General features: G+C 26.0%; 2 protein-coding genes across 2 annotated transcripts; one reads left to right on the forward strand and one right to left on the reverse strand.

Annotated features, from left to right (window-relative positions):
- Positions 1 to 2770: 2770 nt before the first annotated feature.
- Positions 2771 to 3346, forward strand: OCT59_014721 (uncharacterized protein; the record flags this gene model as incomplete). The annotated part of the gene is made up of 1 exon (XM_025323708.1): positions 2771 to 3346. One exon carries the CDS (start codon positions 2771 to 2773, stop codon positions 3344 to 3346), a length of 576 nt encoding a protein of 191 aa, XP_025190027.1.
- A 4939-nt stretch (positions 3347 to 8285) lies between these two features.
- Positions 8286 to 8858, reverse strand: OCT59_014722 (uncharacterized protein; the record flags this gene model as incomplete). Its single annotated transcript, XM_025312222.2, has 1 exon — positions 8286 to 8858. One exon carries the CDS (start codon positions 8856 to 8858, stop codon positions 8286 to 8288), a length of 573 nt encoding a protein of 190 aa, XP_025190026.2.
- Between the last annotated feature and the right edge of the window lie 11009 nt (positions 8859 to 19867).

The following is a 19867-nucleotide window of genomic DNA, read 5'->3' on the forward strand; positions in this document are numbered from 1 at the left end:
CGTATATATATAAATATATACATGTATATTGTGCGTTACACACTTTGTTATGTTTTTAAAAGAAATTAAAAATAAATTTCATCTTTACAAACTTAAAAAATTTTTTTGAATAACGTAAACAATGGTTATTTAATATATGGTATCACATATTATAGTGTTGAAATAAAAAAATTTCCTTTCTTCTTTCAAGGGTTTGATTTATAAAAAATTTAAATCGATTTACTAAATAGTATCATTCAATAATGTACCGCAATAGCCGAATTATTTTATAAACAAATCGTATTAATGAATTTTTTTTTTTCTGTATGACAATAACGGAAGATATAATAAAGGTATTTATTTACAGTAAGTTATTATCGTTCAATTTTTATTCCGAATTTATTATTTTTATTATTATTACAGGAAAAGTCGCCGTATAATGCAGGCCATAGTCCCCCATGCATAAGTATTCGCCCCCTCTTTCACTCGAAAAAATGGTTTCATTTTCTATTGATTTTATTATTTAAAGAATATATTTTACTCAGACATTATATATAAATATTTTTCTGATTACTATATAAGCATTTTATTCATAATAGCAATTAAGAGTGGTGTTACAAGAAATTTGTAACTCGCAGTATACGGTGCATAGAAAAATGGCTAGCGATAAACTAAATGTAGTAATACGTAAATTTTATATAATTATAGTAATTAATAAACAGAGCTGCCCTTCAGGCTTTCACAAAGTTGAACGACTCAACTTTATAACCCGAGCAAGTGAAGTTCTAAGGTGAATAGTTGGTTCTGTCGGTGAATTTTTCAAATGCTACCGTGAAGAATATTGAAAGATTTTTATTTCGAATTTGATAAGAAAAAAATAAAAATAAATGTTATTTATCGTTATAACTTTTTTTCGAGTGATATTAACCACGAATCGCACCTAAAATTCAATATCTTGGATTTTTATTAGTAAAATTGCAGATACTGTATATTCTTTGTCATACATACAATTTAATGAATATGTAAATCCAATTGAAGTAGGTGGAACATTAATTGCATAGTTATCTGCACAACGATATAGCAGATATAGCAGAAAATCGATTAATAAACTGCCTCGGAGATTATTTGTAGTTTGTTATTAAGGTGATTTTTATAAATACATTTAGCTGTTTATCTGTATAATCGTGATCGCAGATAAGAGATATTAGGTCGACAAAGAATAATATATATAGAATATTTAAAATTTAAAAATTTACCAAAATAAGAAATAATCATCAATTTTGAATATTTTGAAGCTTTCTATTAAGCAACTTTATAATTAAAAATATTTTTTTTATTCGACCCCCAACAATTCTAGAATCAGGTTATGTACTAAACTTTAAATCATAAATAATAAAATAATTTTTTGTTTATATTATTTATGTTTGATTATAAGAATTGTAATTTCTATGAGTGTATCTTACCATTTTTATTTACTGCATGTTATCTATGTCTACCTAAGGCTATATTACAAGAAATTTTTAATTTTTGAAGTTTTAAAAAGATTGATAAAATTTATCCATCAATCTTTTATGAGTCTGATCGAGCTTTTTTTGATTTAAACTATAAAGATATTTTTTTCATAATAAAGACTATATAATATATATTTATTTTATTTAGGTTTGTTCAATAGAAAGGATATACTGTACATGTAACTCTAATCCTTGCAAGGATAAATAAAGCTTGATTTTACTGACTATTTTTTTATAAAAAAAGTAATCATAGTAGATCAATACATCTGATATATGAATCAACAGATGAGATAATCAAATTTTTTTACGTTTAAATAAGAATCGCTTTATGGTTGGCATCTTTTCTTTTTGTTTATTCATTTTTTAAATGAATTTACAATAAAAACTTACATTTGCATTTTAGTATCTATTGTAGTTTGTATTTTTTCGGAAATTTCCGGTGGTTTTAAAAAAAATTTTCTTATACTGTCAATTTAAAAATTAATTTACTCAATTTATATTAAGACTTATCAAGAATTCTAACGGGTTTTGTGAGTGTTTTGTAATACTTTAAAATTTATTCCTAAATTAATATAATTGATGATTCCACTAACTGTTAATTTTTGTGTGATTACGGGAATTTATGTAGATATGTACGATTTTAAAGTATTACAACATGCTATATATCAGAATAATGAAATTCTGATCGAGTAGTCGGGTGGTACAATAGGAATCGTACAATAGAACAATAGATTAATTATGAAATGATGTACAGAACGCCTATATAAAAACACCATCTGACCTTGTCAAAGGTTTCACCATTTATTATTAATGATTTAATGTCATTACACAATATTGATAATTTTTAAGATAACTATAAAAAATTATCTAATCGTTGAAAAGATAGGATCGCAAATGTTGTTCCCAAAATAAATAAAAAAAAGCTTTTCCTTCCGAACTATAATTACGTTGAATAAAACTTAAAATAAACTTTAGATTAAATAAAAAGAATAAAATAAAAGATTAAAATGATTTAGTTTCTTGACAGTCAATTGAACTCTGATTGGAAGCGATTCTATTTAGTAACTAGGCTTCACACTTGACTTATATAACTTTTATTATGTTCTATAGTAAAACAATTCATGTAACTATTAAAAGACATCGTTGTTACACAAAATTATATATGAGTTAAAAATAACCGAGACCCATTTTATTTTTTTTATTTAAATACCCCAAATACCCACATAAATGATAATTTGATCTGACAAAAACCATATCTTAATTAATATACTGTAATTTACATGTATCCTTCACAAGACAATATTACTAGTCGAAGTGCCCACGAATCCAATATTACTGGATTCATGAATAATGATTGCGCAACAACAGCTATTCAAACAGAACATCCTCCAAGTATTAACTGCAATTCTTGCAGCCACAATAATAGCATTTCCGGTATGAACAAGGATGACGATATTTTTCTCTCACATGCTATTATTTCTCCCGACCATAATAACTATCAACAATCCATGCCCAATAACATTTCAAATAATAACGATATTATTTCGCCTGCCCATAATGATTACCAGCGGCAAATTTCTAATGACGCTTCAAACGAGAATGTTACTAATATTTCTCCTGGTAACAAATATCAGCAACCTGTGCCTAATAATGTTTCCTCTTCCCAATTTTCTCCGCAATACAATGATCAAATTTCACCTCGTTCTAATGTCTTTCCTTTACTTAAGTCACTCGGAATAACTATAAATTCTCCCCGGACAAGTATTAATATTAATATTATTGTACCATCAACTAGTTCAGATATTCTAAATTTGCTTCAACAAGATGATAGTACCTATTCGAATAATTCTTCCTAACTTAAAAGACTTTTGTAATGTTTAGGATTTTTTTTTACTTATTTCTTTAATTTTAATTTTATTTTACTTTTATTTATTCACCTAGTGTAAAAAATCATAGTAGATATTTTGTCTTCAATTGAATAAAATTATTAAAACTTAAATTTAAAGTATTATATACAAGACTTTTGTGTACTGCGATTAATTTACCATATCTAATGCTGGTAAAGTTAGTAGAATAAGCAAAACTAAATTGCCAAGCATTTAATTGTTCCAAGTTTAAAAGAATATTAATTTTTTACTGTGTTAAAATTTTTTCTTTATTCATTCACACGTAAGATTTTTTTGTTACAAATGTAGAAGATGTGCGTATATAATTTCTATAAATTAAATCAAAGTTTGAATAACAAATTTTTGAATAAAGATGACTACGGAATAAAATAAATGTTCCTTTAATTAAGGGGTTATTTCTAATATAATTAATGACGTAAAGAATACTCCATATAAGTAAGGTTCTAAGTAGGTTTTTTTGAAAGAATTTTTTTTAAGTTCAAACATTGGTACATTGTTTGGTTTGAAAACTTATTTTAAAAATTATTAATGTTACCCATTTTTCGCTGTATTTGCGTTTTTTCTTTTGACAAAATTTTTTATTTTCGATATTTATGATATTTCCTGCTGACTTGGTAATGAAGTTGACTTTTTTTTTATATATATATATGTATATATTTATTATCAAAAAATTTTGTGATCATTAGTCCGAACTGTAACGAAGGATTAAATACTTCTACGTTCGACGAATGACGATGCCTTCATGTCGAAATCCGGTAATTCCGGTAATTCCTAATATTATTCTGTTCATCTAAACATGATATACAGTATATACTAGTATATACTGCATGTTGTATGTTACACACTTTATCATGTTTTCATGGATAAATTTATTAGGATTTCTTCGTTATATTTTTAAAAGAAATTAAAAACTAGCATCTTTACAAATTTTTTTTGAACAACTGAACGTAAACAATGGTTATTTAATACATGATAACACATTATAATGTTGAAATAAAAAAATTCCTTTTTTCTTTCAAGGGTTTTATTTATAAAAAATTTAAAATTTTATTTTCGATTCACTAAATATCACTCAATAATGTACCGTAATAGCCGAATTATTTTAAAAATGAAAAATTGTATGACAATAACGAAAGATAGAATAAAAGGTATTTATTTACAGTAAGCCATTATCGTTCAATTTTTATCCCGAATTTATTATTATTATTATTGCGGGCCAATTGAAAGACCTCCCATGCATCCCATGCATAGTATTCACTCTTCTTTCATTCGAAATTATAATAGATATAAAACGTCTATTTTATTTATGGGGTTAGTCTTACAAGTTGAACGAATATGGAACTTTTAAAAATTTTTTTTTTATACCATAGTGTGCTGTATGAAGTAATAATAGTGTAAATAATGAAAAAAGTTTCCATTTTTATAACACAGTATTCTTTCTTATTCTATTTTTCCTTTTTCGGTTTATATAGAAAAAATTTGAACGCCTGCATTTGAACGCACCCCCTTTTTGGAAATTTTTAAGTAGTAAATTTGTCGATCATTTATGATCACTTCATGATCAGCAAATTTTACTAATTTCCAAGGGAGGTGCGTTGCAACGCACCTGCGTAAAATTATTATTTCCTTCTTAAAATTGTTATTACCGAACATCTTTTTATGAAAATAACATTCAAATATGCTTTAAATTCATGATTTTCATCTTCACGGAAAAATCTTTTTTATTGAGATAAAAGGTAATTTTCATACACACGCTCCGATTACGTTTTCTTCCGATTCAGTATATTATAATGATTATTACTATTAATGCAATATAAAATAAAAAATTCTTAATTGAATTATATACAATTTTTGATTCACGGGAATTGTGCTTATTATTCCTATTGTAAATTTGAATAAAATGATTCTAGATTCATTATTGTCCGCTCTTTATATCATTTTGTCAACATTTATATGGTAAATAAAGAAAATGAAATAAAAAATAAAATAACCTAAAATATTTTATAAAGTTTTTTTCGTATGAAGATATTAATAAATAAAAATTTTTTTTAGTAATTTGTGCATTAAGGGCGGTGTGGCGTTTTGTGTGATCAAGAAATCACAATCAACCATGTAACATATAATAGCCGAGCCCTGGGAATATCATACAAATTTACATATTTACATGTGATCTGCATCTTAACGCCACAAGGAATGGTACACAATAAAATTACATTATCGGACAATTATTATATTGGAAAATAAATTTATTTGACATATCATGACAAAATTGAAATTCTCGGGGTTTGAGTACTTATTTATATACAAATTGTACACTAGTCGATCATTAGTGTAAATCAAATTTTAAAGACGTGTTGTTACATATGTTCTAAAAAACTTAGATTAAGCGTTAAAGTATTATTACTAATTGAATGAATTATGGAAAACTATGTTTAAATAAAATATTTTATTATATTATTATTTTATGAATTTGTTTTTAAATGCACGATATGAGCAGTAGTAGAAAGAAATGTAATAAATGTAGAAAAGTCATAGAATAGTGAAATTTTATCTGACTACATAAATTATAATAGTTATATTTAATAGCCTTCGTTGTGAAATTATTATTATGCAATATATACTAATAATTTTATATTTATTGATTCAAAAAAAAGTGAAAAATGTTCACAATTTATTAATATATTATAGAAATCAGAGTTGCTAATAACTCCCTAAACGTTAATTTCCTTTTAATAATTGATAGAAAAATGGATGAGTTCTAAAGAATCATTTTCTTTTATTCTGTTGTACGAAATAAATATAAATGCCTTATGGCTAAATTTATATGTCAACATATGACAAATATAATTTTAATCAAATGAAATCATTCAAAGAACGCCTAAAATTGACTTATTGGTTTCAACCGGATTTAAACATTTTTTCCATTTTAAATTTTTATTTTATTATTTCAAAGTCTTCATATATTCTAATTTAATTTGTAAGCTAATAGAATAAAAAAAAATTTTTTTGCTATACTGTACGCGAATTTATTTAATTATACTAATTTAGCATTTTCTTGAAAAATTATATTATATAGTTATGGAATTTTACCACCCTTTTTGAATATTTATAAATTAATAAAATTGATTATGTTACTTAACAACAGTATTGTAATGTACCATTATTACCGCCCAACGCCCCATTGAGATTTCTTCAAATGCAAAAAATTAAAACATATATATATATGTTTCTTTTAGATCCAAATGAAAATAAATTTTTACTCACTTTTCGTAATTATAATTATTATTAACTTAATTATAAAATTTGGAAATTCAATGTTATTATTTAATATCTCGTATTATATTTAATGTTTATGCGCGTCAATTACATAAATTATTCTGAAAGTGAGGTGAAAAAAACTTTAAGAACTAAATTACCATAGTCCGTAGCCAAATGATTCCGGTTCGGTAAATCGTGGAACCGATACTACTGGCCTGATACTGAAACTGTGTAACTGCGGTTCGGTTCGGCTATTTTGTTGGTAAAAATACCAGTGAGTAGTGACCCAAACTCAACGTGTTAATGTTATTATTATATCTTGTATAAAAAAAAAAATCACTTGAAGTAATGTAAAAAATATACTACACATATATGTATAAATAAATAATTACGGCTTTACGTTCAGACACAAATAAACTTCCTTTTTTCTTTCACATTTTTATTTTATTTATGTCGATGTTTTTAAACCGACAGGAAATGATTTCATAATTTTATTTTCTTTGCTGTTAAATTCCTTTTTTGTTATAAAATCGAAATCTTTTAATAAAAACTTTTTAAGAGAGTAGGCTATTACAACGGCAAATATGATATTTTAGGTTAGTACGACGGAGGCGTTATGCATGGCTCGTATCCGCACAAATGCAAAAGTCACGCTACATCGTTACACGGTAAGTCATTTATGCAGAATTTTACAATTTACAGTATGAAAAATTTTAATGAAAAAAATTAATATTATCAATAAACCATATTATAATTTATAAAATGAGAAATTATCGTAACTATTCGGATATTAGTTTCGAAAGATTTATCATTATTGACCCTCATTTGTCTTCGTATAAAAGCTGGAATTATCATATATGTGTGCATTTAGTTAATAATCATGCGATGAAAAATCTAAGTATATCAGAAAATTTTCCAAATTCAAGATTTCTACAATAATAAAATCATTAATAAAAGGTAAAATATTTCCTTCTCAATTATACTACTTTGTTTTATGTAGCTTTACTTCACTTTAACGGTAGTCGACTAATTATAAGTATCTACATTCTACCGCCGGTTATTTATAATAATTCTTTGCCGAAACACAATTTAGTTAGATTTAAATAGAAAATTTTATTTTGTTCGATTCCTTTAGTTATAGAGGGTAAATTATTTATTAATTTGCTTTCTAAGTGTTTTAAAAATTTTTGTAATTTGCTCTTCGTATAATTGCTTAAATTAATAAACTGTAAAAAAAAAAAAAATAATAATTCTTTGCCGACACCGACAACGGGTATTTTATTAAATCCGGAAATTATTAACGACTATAATGAAAGTTTACTTGCATATAGATATGGTGTAAACTTGTAAACTAGCAAAAATAGTCATTAAAGTATTAATGAAAAAAAAGGGTTGACCTTTTTTAATATTGAAAGAGAGCAGAAATTTGCAATGAGTAAAAAGTATAGTATTCCATAACACATTATCTCTTGACAACATTCTTTTTAAAACAATATTTTATTTAAATGTACTGGTTAGTAGATTACAATATACGATAAATTGAATAAAGAAATAAAACAAGTACAAAAATATAAGTAAATAAAAAGCTAAACGAATCATCAATATCCTAAATTTCTACATATTTTTTAATTTATTGTTTAAATTGAGTTTGTAAATTATCAGTGATAGAATGATTCGGGTAAGCATCTTGTTGACGATTTGGCATAATGATAACGTATGTTTGAGGAGAATTTATAACAATACCAAGTGAATTAAGTGAAGGAAAGACATTAGTTTGAGGCGAATTTTGATCAATGTATTGCGGGTGGAATTGTGGTGGCGGAGGTGAAGTAGTATTATTAAACATAGATTGCTGATATTTGTCGTTGGGAGAGATATTAATATTATTGTCTGAACCGTCATTAAAAATTGATTGCTGATAATTAGTATTGCCAGGAGAAATAATGTCGTTATTGTTTGAAATACTGTGAGACATAGTACTATGATCAAGAGAAATGGTCGCATGCGCAACTGAAAAATTATTATTATTCATCACGGAAGCATCATAATTACAGTTACAAGAAGGATCGTTGCAGTTAATATTTTCCGGTTGAATAAAAGTTTCTGCAGTTGGTTGTGATAACCTATTGCAGTTATGATTAGTGAACCCAGTTAAATTGGATTCATGAGCACTATTGTCAATATTTTCTTGTGAATGATACATATTAATGTATTTTAAGTTTAATGAAATGTTGAAAAATGATAATTGCTGGGCAATTGTTGTGGGTTTAAATAAAAAAACAAAAAATGATCATCATTAACTCAGTGCTAACTCGGATCCAAGTTAAAGTTTGTGTTCCCAGCTTTGAAAAAAAAAATAAATGTAACCAAATAAGGCTAAATATAAATATTTAAAATTTACCTTTCTTTTAAATAAAAGCAAAGTAATAAAATTCTTACATAAAAATGAATAAGACATCTATTAAACGTTAAAAGATTTTGGACGTACTAAAGTCTTCAAACTATAGAATAGAGCGATAATAAAAAAATAAAATTATTTTATTTTGTTTAACAACAAAAGAATGTTATTATATAAAAGGTGATACATGTATAAAAAAAATGAAAGAAATTTTTTTTTAGAATATTATATTAATTAGAATATAATTGATTTACTGTATAAGTCCCACCAAAAAACAGTCAGAGCACTTGATTTTAAAAGCTAAAATGGTGCTGCGCTATCCTACCTCTCAGCTCTAAGCCTTGGAGCCCTTCTATGAGGATTTATTCTAACCTTTCTGTTCTTACCTAACTTCAATGTCAATGATAATTATTATATCGGGGATGCGAGCAATATATAAACAAGAGATCGGCACAAATAACAAATTTATTTCAAGGCCTAATGCCGCCTGTCATTATCCAAAAAAGGAAGGTTTTGTTACCTTTTTATGTATTGTTCGGCTCTGTACATTATATCATGTGACACAGCTTTGTTTCTCGAACCAAAAATTTTTCAACTCATAATTTCATTTATTTTTTCATGAAAAATAACAAAATTGAAACTTTGAAATTAACAGTGGCTTAACACAGCAAAATATTTTCCAGTAGCATTAATTAAGTTATTATATAACCCATTATCTTCTTCAGTTGATACATCATATAATTTCTAATCATTCGATTATATGTATTCTAATTATTACGCTCAGAAATTTAATATCAACAATTCTAAGATAATATTTTGGTTGTCAATTATTACAATTTAATTGCATAACACCTCTATAACTATATCAGATGATGCTTTAAATGATTAATTATTTTTCTAATAGAAAGAATATTGATTAAGGAAGGTAATAAGACTTGTAAGACGAAAAAGCTGCAAATAATAAATAAAGAGTAACAATTAGTACTATTTTCATATAAAAAAAAAAATTTCAAGTCCCTAGAATAATTATCAAATTGAAAAAAAATTCACTTCGTGACAAAATTATTCCTAATCCGAACCCCTCATTATTTACACTATTATTACTTCATACAGCACGCTATGGTATAAAAAAAATATTTTTTTATATATATAATCACGTAAAAAAATTTTTAAAAATCGGAATATAAGTTTACATACTCTTTCAACTTGTAAGACTAACCCCATAAATAAAATAGACGTTTTACCATTTAAATGTAACTTTTACGTATCTTAATAAATCGTGGTACACGTCCCTTTTTGTTAATTACAATATGATTTGGATGAATACGTTTTGTAACTTTTATTGTGAAGTCACGTTAATAACATCTTAAAAAAAAGAACAATAAAATTATGCAAGCGTTTAAATCAAAGAAATTTTCCAAAAATAAAACTGCTGTTGTGATTATAATACGCGTAATCTTTTATTGAATTATAAATAAAACTGTTATTGATGATTTATGCATTTATTTTAGATAATTATGCAAATTACATATCGTCATGTGCACTATAAAATATTTTTTTAACTTTTATATATATAGTAGTAGTACTTTATGCTGTTAAATACTTGGAATTATGAATTTAGTAATAATATACTATATACTTATTGTAGCAATGCTCTGCTGTTTTCGATTGAAGCCATTTCGCAGGCCGTCAAATTGTTGAAATCAAAAACAGCAAAGTATTGCCTATAAAGACCTGTACAATAAGTATTTTATATATGGACTCTCCCGAACACACTATAAAATCAGACACAAGTTTATTTATAGTCTATTTTAATGATTTTAATGACGAGTAGGGTGTCCAGGATTTCATGGTGTGATGGCCCGAAAAGTGTGGTGTGATTTAAACAAAAAGTGTGGTTTGGTGCGATTTTTAATTCTGGCCAGATTTAGCGTAATTTCGGCTGGAATTAACATAATAATTTTAACTTCAAATTCGCTATCTTAATTCGAGCCAAAATTTGATAAACGAAAACCAATCATGTGATCATCAATCGACCAATAAAACTCAATTTACTGCGGATAGTGTGAAAAATGTGAAACTTTGCCAAAAAATGCGGCCACACCAAAAGTGTGAAAAAATAACAAAAAGTGTGAAAAAGGTGTGACCGTTCTATCCTGGACACCCTAATGACGAGGTATTTATTTATTACATATAGTATATCATTAAAAAAATGTATAGTGTGATCTTTATATTAGGACATAATAAAATACTTTAATTACTATATAAAAAGTTTGTCGGTTAAAGTATTGGCACATGATCATATATTGTTGGTGGAAACTGAAAACTTAATAAGTGATTAAATTCGTCTTATAATAAATTCATATTTCAACATTGATGTAAATTGAAAACTTAATAAGCTTAACAATTGTGATTAAAATTCGTCTTATAATAAATTCATATTTCAAAATTGATGTATCTTTACACCTCTATAACTTTGAATCTTTTTCATTAAATTCTATAAAAAATTATATATATACACACATATATATATATTAAATTGCCTAATATATTATTTTACGGTTTATGTCGATCACCAATCTGCCCATGTTTAAAAATAAGACAGTTAAAATTAAGTTAAAATTAAGAGTTATAAATAAGTAATATAATCATACTTACTATATTAAAAATTATTTAAGGGAAGAAACCCCATTAAATAATTGATTTGTAAACGGATCATTCGTAATTTGCAATGGTAATTGCGTAATTAGATTTGAAAATGTATTTGCGTTATTGGTAGATATATGTCTTCTATATGTTCTATTAATAATTCTACATCTAATTCTTCTATTCATGTTTCTTTGATGACGTCTACGAACAATATCATGATTAAAATCAATAAATGAAATTAAATTTCTGTAATTATTTAATGGCATTTTTATATGAAGGAGTTGAAGATGATAATTTAATATAATGAGAAAAAGAAAATCTGAGGTCATATTTATAAAAAAATTAGATAGATAAATCTAAAAATATCATATGAAAATAAATAACGCGATCGATTAAATTAATGAATAAAATACTGCACAATTACGTAGGGTTAGAGTAACTAACAAAATATTAAATCGTGAATGAAAGTAAAAATGGATAAAATGAACTAAAGACAATAGTAAAACTCCAGGCGTTGTTTATCAGCGCAATCGATTAATTCAACAAATCAGAAGAATAAAAAGTACTGCACAATTGCGTAAAATTTGTAATTAAAGCTTTAAATAGTCAAATTATGAAGGCAAATCGTTAAGGCAATTTTATAAAGTAGTAATTAACATAAATAAAGATTGTTTCTCCGATATTTACCGAATTCATAAAATTGTAATATTTAAATGTACAATATAAAAATCCTTAGCATACAATGAATGGCATATTCCAGTACCTAAGTGGCTGAGTCCTTGCCTACACTTGAATTATCTGAACTTAGTAGTAAGATAGTTTATTTGAAAGAATACCATGTGATACTATATTGTTTTTAAATAACTTTGTCTTAAATTTCTGTATGTATGATATTACAATCAAAATAGATTATCAATTTTTTTATCTAAATGAACAGCACGTGTCGATCATTTTACATAAATGTTACATGCGATATGCGTAAAGGTAAAATTTTCACCTTTAGTTAAAAGAAGTATGATCATAGAACGAAACGCTTACGTAATCAAATATACATAATCTACACGCGTCCGAAACATTTTTCGCCACTAAAAAATCCTAAGCCTCTGGATAACATGACAAATTACATACAGTCACGTGTGTGCATAACTTTCTTACTAGTCAAAGTTACGATTTACGAAGGGTGGGCTTCTTATGGGCGAGCGGGTTTAATTAATTATGGTTAACCTTTTAATACAATGTATTTTATACCTCCTGTCTTACTGTCTACACATAGTTAATCAAACTGATCACTTTACTTGGGATAAAAAAAATTTTAGTCAAGGTTCAAAAAAAAATATTCCATTGATCCCATTAAATTTACTAATTTAAGGTCAGACAGATAAAACCTTTAGATATTCATAAATTTTTAAAATATTGTGGACGAGCGCTTTTATTTTACATATGTAAAAAATTTTAAATGTAAATTTTTTATACACCATATGAATTGCAAACTTTCGTTCACAAAATTTTTATATTAAATCATGTGATTATATATATATATGCAACTATTCGGCCTAATGAATATGATTCTTTGGATTAATATTATGATCTACGCAGAGTGATACAAAGTACGTGTAAATAACATCCTTAATTTAATTAAATGTTTATTATTTGAATATTTTTAATATAGTTTACATAAATAAAATGTAACACAAAATAGTTAAACTTTATTTTAAGCGTATTACAATTATTAATCAGAAGAGTAACCTTTTTTGGATATTTTTTTTATGCTTATCCAATAACTATAATATTGTTCGACTGATAAGTATAACAAGAGCTCCTAATTGGTGCATCTCATGGATAAAATTTTTAGATAACAATCATACTCTATCGCAATCATCTATTTATACGCTTACTTTTTTTATAAAATGTTTCTTTCACTTTTATTTGTTTTATTCATAGGGAAGAATCTTCTAACGAAAAAAACCTAAAACTGAAACAACAAAAAAAATGGTTTGTCACACAAATCAATAATCACCTACTTATTTATTTGCGAATAGGATTGCCATATAAAAGTTCACAATTTAATGTGAATATACCCATTATCGGCTACAAAATTATTGGAGGTTCTGAAGAAAGAATCATTAACGAAAATAGTAATAAATAATACTCTGACTAACTTGGAATCTCATTGATATCATTAAATGAGGTTGGTTTTCCGATTACTGTGGTAACTAAACCAAATTTAAATTCAATCAAGGTTCAAAGTCGTTCAAAAATGAAACGACAGAAACCTTACTTAACTGTTATAAAATGACTCCTTAACTAATAAATAAAAAATTTGTAAAAGGAAAAATCCTGTCTAATTCCGTTGGCGTCTCTTTAATGATTCAAATGTTACGTAAGTTTTTTTTATTAACTGATACAAACACCCCTTTATACTTTCTTGTATATATTACAAAAAATTATATGCGCTTTTATTTTTCTTTTTTTAGAAAATATTTAAATATATATAAAAAAAACTTTATCTCCGAAACAACGGAACCGTGATTAATTAAACCCGATTGCTATAATTATATTAAATTTTTTTTATTAAAGCATTTATTGGTACCTACATTCAACTACATTCGATTTGCTACTATAAAAGCAAAATTATAATAGATGCTTTGGTGTAAAAAAAAAGTATTATAGGTAATACAATCTTTATAATCAACATCTTAATTTAATACGTTGGGTGAACTAACAAAGTCAAGTCATATAGTACTAATTAAAATTTGGTCACAGCTTAGTTTTATTTGATTATAAATCCTTTCATTGCGTCTAAATTGCGTCTAAATTGTCGTTTTGGTTATTGTGAACTCATATGCTTGCATTTTATGACTTCCTATTTAAAGAAATTACACAAAGATGAATATTATAATGTTCAATAGTAGGTTTCAAATTACGTAGAAGTTTAAATAGGGTTCATGCATTAAAAAAGACGCTTAATTTCCTATTTGATCAATTGAAAAACTTTTTTCACGAATAGAAGCGTTTAATCATGAGATAAATGATAAAAACTAATATCAAAAAAAAATTAAAAATTTTTGCAATGATACGTACGTACGACATTAACTAACTCGGTCATTTGCGTTAAATCAAAAATTTTATTTCTTAAGTATATGATTTACCATATTTTGCGGAATTAAGCACCTGCCGAAAGTAATCACTCCAGGCCATAATTATGGCGTTATGGCGATGTGCGCTTAAATACCGCGAAATATGGTATTATAACTTTGTATCATAAACCGAATGTTAGATTTTAAATATATATTGTATCACAATCGGATTTATATATTTTTTCTCAGTCACACGTTTCTCCTTCTACAGAGATAAGATTTTCATATATTTCGGAAAAAGAAAAGATAAACTGAAGACGCAACTAGTTTTGTGCAATATATTGGTGAAACTTGTGTAAATGTGACCAAGATTACTTTCATCAAAATCCTAAACCGGCAACAGAGTCAAGCAAAATATTTCCTTTTACAATCATGGGCGCAAAAACAAAAACACAATTAAACAATGCCCTGAATAGATAAGATACACATCGGGAAATTTTTATAGAAGATATACATCAATAATTATCACTTTATCGATAATTATCCCATTTTATCATACCAAATAAATCGATAATTAACGTATTATGATGATTATCAATAAATAACTGGGATATTTAACATTAATGATATTTATTGATAATTATCTGAAAAAATATTTAATGATATTAAGTGTTAAAAATTTTACCGATGAATTTCTATAAGATATTTAACATTAATGATATTTATTGATAATAATCTGAAAAACAAATAATGATATTAAGTGTTAAAAAGATTTTATCGATAAATTTCTGTAAGTTATTTAATGTTAATGATATCTATTAATAATTATCTGAAAGATAAATAATGATATTAAATGCATGTTAATTTAGGACTGATAGGACATCCTTTAAAAAATTTTCTTGTGATTATGTAACATGATACTATAATTAAGTTACGAGGTTCTTTATTTGACAATCACGTGTATCATATCATGTGACATGACTTTCAGCTACTAAGACGCGACGCGATAAGTATTTTTTTTTAAACTTTTTTTTTAAAGTTTAATTAAACATTTCTTTCGCCCTTTCCCATTCACACTCTTCTATTTCCTTCTCCCTCTAACCTGTCTCTCTTTCACACTTTCCCTTTCACCACTTCACCCCTTTTACGCTTTCCCTTTTCTTTTTTTTTCGTTTTCACCTTTTGTTTCATTTCATTTTTCCATTTTTTTCATTTTTGGCTCACTTCTGTTTTTCCCTTTCCTTTTTTTCATTCCGTTTAGTCCCCTCTCCCTCTCCCTCTCTTTCATTCCTCTCTTTCATTCCTCTCTTTCAACCTTCCCTTTAATTTAAACACTTCTTAAAAAATTATAAATTTTTTTTTAAGTTACGTTTTCGTTTCAGTGGTTTCCTTGTAGAAATGTAAGTAAATTTTTGAGATTTTAAACTTATTTTTTTTCGCATTAGTACTAATCTTCCTTTTTTTATAGAATTTGTCTTCATTTCAGCCTTCGGATGTTTGGGAATTCGCGTTTCTGTTTAGAAGGCCAAAAAATGTGTGACGCATCGGCTTTTTGACTCAGGATTTTATTTAGTAAGACACTAATTTTTTATTAATATTTTTTATTTAACGAACTTTACTAAAAGTTCATTTCTTTTTCTTTTGTAGGCGGTTCTTCAGCTCTTCAACAAGGGATTTCGGTAAGACAATATGATGATATTTTTTCTTTCTTTATTTCTTTAACGAAAGTTAACATTCATTTTTTCTTCTTTCTTTAGGTGTTTCTTTCGGTCTTAAAAAGGAGATTAGTGTGTTTAATTTTTTTTCGACTTGGGATTTTGGTAGGCTAATTATTTTTACTTTAAGTTATTCTTTAACGAAGTTTACTAACTAACCGTTCGTTACTTTTATTTTATAGATGACTGTTCTTTGAAAGGCGAGTATCTTTTTTTTATTTATTTTTTTATAAGAAATGTAATTCATTTCTTTTTTTTTGTAGGTTCATTTCGCAAAGTTTCATTTCATTGCGAAGCTTAAATTTCTTTTCTTTGAGAAACGTTATACTAACGTTTCTTCTTTTGTTCTTTGTAGGTACTCTTCGGATTATGTGATTAGATTTTGAAGTTTCATTTTGAAACTTCGAATCTTCAGTTTTTTTTTAATATTATTAAAGAAACATTACGTTTCTTTATTTATTTTTTTTGTAGGTTCCCTTCAGCTTTCGATTTTGGGTTGGAATGCCAGGTAAGCTTCGAAGAAGCTATCTTTTTAGTTTTTCTAAAAATGTCTTATTAACATTTCTTTATTCTTTTTTGTAGGTCCCTCCATCCTTCTGGCTTTGATCTCGGATTGCTATTACGGGTAGTTTCAAAATATGGTTGGTGAAGTTTTCGTTACGAAACTTTAAAATATTTTTTTTTGCTTTTTAAAAGGAATGTTTCTAACGTTCTTTATTATTATTTTTTTTAGGTTTTGTCCAGTATTGAGTTATGGATACGGAATCGGTAAGTTTCGCAACATTTTGTTGTGAAACACAATTTTTTTATTTTATTTTATTAATAGAAACGTTTTTAACGTTTCTTTTTCTTTTCTTGTAGGGTTCATGAGGATTTGCTGGATCAGGTACCATTGGAATGTGGAAATGGTAAGTTTCATTATGAAACTTATCATTATATATATATATAATTAGAAACGTTAACTAGCGTTTCTTCTTTTATTCTTTTGTAGGTGCTCTCCGGGCTCTTTTTAATATTGGATAACGGTTAGTTTTCAAAGTTCGTTTCGAACTTCGATTCTTTTTTTTAAAAAAAATTTTCTTTTTTAAAGAAATGTACTAACGTTTCTTTATTTATTTTTAGGTTTCTTCTAGCCTTGATCTTGGATTGGGATAGCAGTTTTCGTAAGTTTCGGGAGATGGGTAGGGATTCGAGAAGACTTGAAGTTTCATAACAGTTTTGTTACGAAGCTTTAAAGTTTTTTTTTTTGCATTTTAAAGGAACGTTTCTAACGTTCTTTATTTTTATTTTTTTTTGTAAGTTTTGTGATTCAACATTCCGAAATGGTAAAATAATGGTAAGTTTCTCATTACAAAACTTAATTTTATTTTTGTTTTTTACTAAGAAATGTTCGTTCTAACGTTTCTTTTTTACTTTTTTATTTTAGGTACTTTGGAGTTTCAAGTTCGCTAATTCGCTGAATCGGAACTGGTAAGCTTCTTAACTTACCTTTTTATTTTTTCAGAAACGTTTAACGTTTCTTTTCTTTTATTCTTTAGGCTCTAAGACTATTTGGGACGTAAACTTCACTTGTAGGTTTAGATTTGATTAGATTAGTATATATTTAGTATAGATTTAAAAATGTATCATTTGTTATTGAATAATGCGACAAATAAAATAATCTAATTTAATTATTTAATCATGAATAAATACAATGATACTTAACTATAGATAATATAACAATTTAACCTGTAGTGATAATTATCGATTTTTAACTAGAGATAAATATCGATTTTAACAGTATTGATGATTATTGTCAATTTAATCTGATTTCTCCATATCGATACTATCGATATATGTCACGTGATCTTTCCATCGATATATATCCCCTGAAAAAATTTCCTGATGCACTATAAATAATATATATTATTAAGACAACTTCATATACACTAATATATATGTATAGATGGATGTTTATTGTATCGATTATCTGTCATTATCTATACGCAATGTTAAATATTTAAATGTTATAAATACGTCGTTTTCTTCGTACCTTTTTTTTTTCTCCACCTTAAATATACGCATATTATTTTATCTCCTCTTTATTAATATACGTTATACAAACGAAAATGTCTTCTCAAAAAAGGCAGAAACAACTAAGAAGACAAAGAATTATAAGAAGGCATTTTCGACCTAACATACACACATTGAGACTTATCGCGAACCTTCCACAGCAAAGTACAAGTGTTTTATCAATTACTCAATTTTTCAACGGATTTTTTTTTTAAATTATAACCAATTGAAAAATGAATAAATTTGGCAAGTAAGAAATTTATTAATCCGAATTTATTTATTTATTTATTTTTTATTATCTATAAATTTGTTTCTTTTTCAAAAATATTGTGTTATGCATTGTATGTATCTCCCTTGATTTTCTTATTCCATCCATTATACAATTCTGACTACTATAAGATATTACCAATTTTATTTTTATCTATGACATAGTCGTTCTTATGTTTAATGATTACTGTAATTTCACTTCACTATATGCAATATTAATTCAGACCGAACCTACTTATATACTATGTTACACCGATCACGTTTCCACAGAAATATCGAATTTAAGAGAACTTTTTTATATATAATTTACTATTGTTATTCGAGACCAATTTGTAACAATGTTGTGAACAAATTACATAATAATAAATTATTAATTTCTTTGAAGGTTACGAATATGATGGTAAATGAAGATTTACTATTGTTATTCATGTGCGAGTAATAACTATAAATATAATTTTTTTTTTATATAATGGATTTATAAATCAAATTATATAATAATACGAATTCTAATTACTTCAATCATATATTCATGCCTAAACTGCAGCTCTTTAATAATGCAAATTATTTGTAAATCTAATAGTTTTATTATTACATAAATGATTAGAAAGCTAATCACATATATTCTTGGCAATAATAATTTAGTACTCCTTAAATTTAAATTTGTCAAGGATTGAAACGACTATACGACCATACTAATTTACTTTAAAATGTTACAAAAATACTACCACGATAACGGATACTTATCCCTCAAATTTTTGGAATACAGTTCTTAGATTTATGATAATATTTGTATAATTGTAGTTAATGAACAATTGCCATTATTATATATTATTATAACGAAGAATACAATCGGATATTTCACAAGTAAGAAGTTAAATTACAGAAATAATGTAAGATTCATCATATAATGCAATAATATTCAAACATGCCTGAATTACAGCTTTCGGTTATAGTTTATTATATATTAATACTGTATATTGAATTGCTTTTTCTACAAAAAAATCTAATTTTCCAAAATCAATTAAGTTGATAATTATCAAAAATTTTATATATA

Source organism: Rhizophagus irregularis, chromosome 22 (assembly GCF_026210795.1).
Source record: "Rhizophagus irregularis chromosome 22, complete sequence".
Classification (NCBI taxonomy): domain Eukaryota; kingdom Fungi; phylum Glomeromycota; class Glomeromycetes; order Glomerales; family Glomeraceae; genus Rhizophagus; species Rhizophagus irregularis.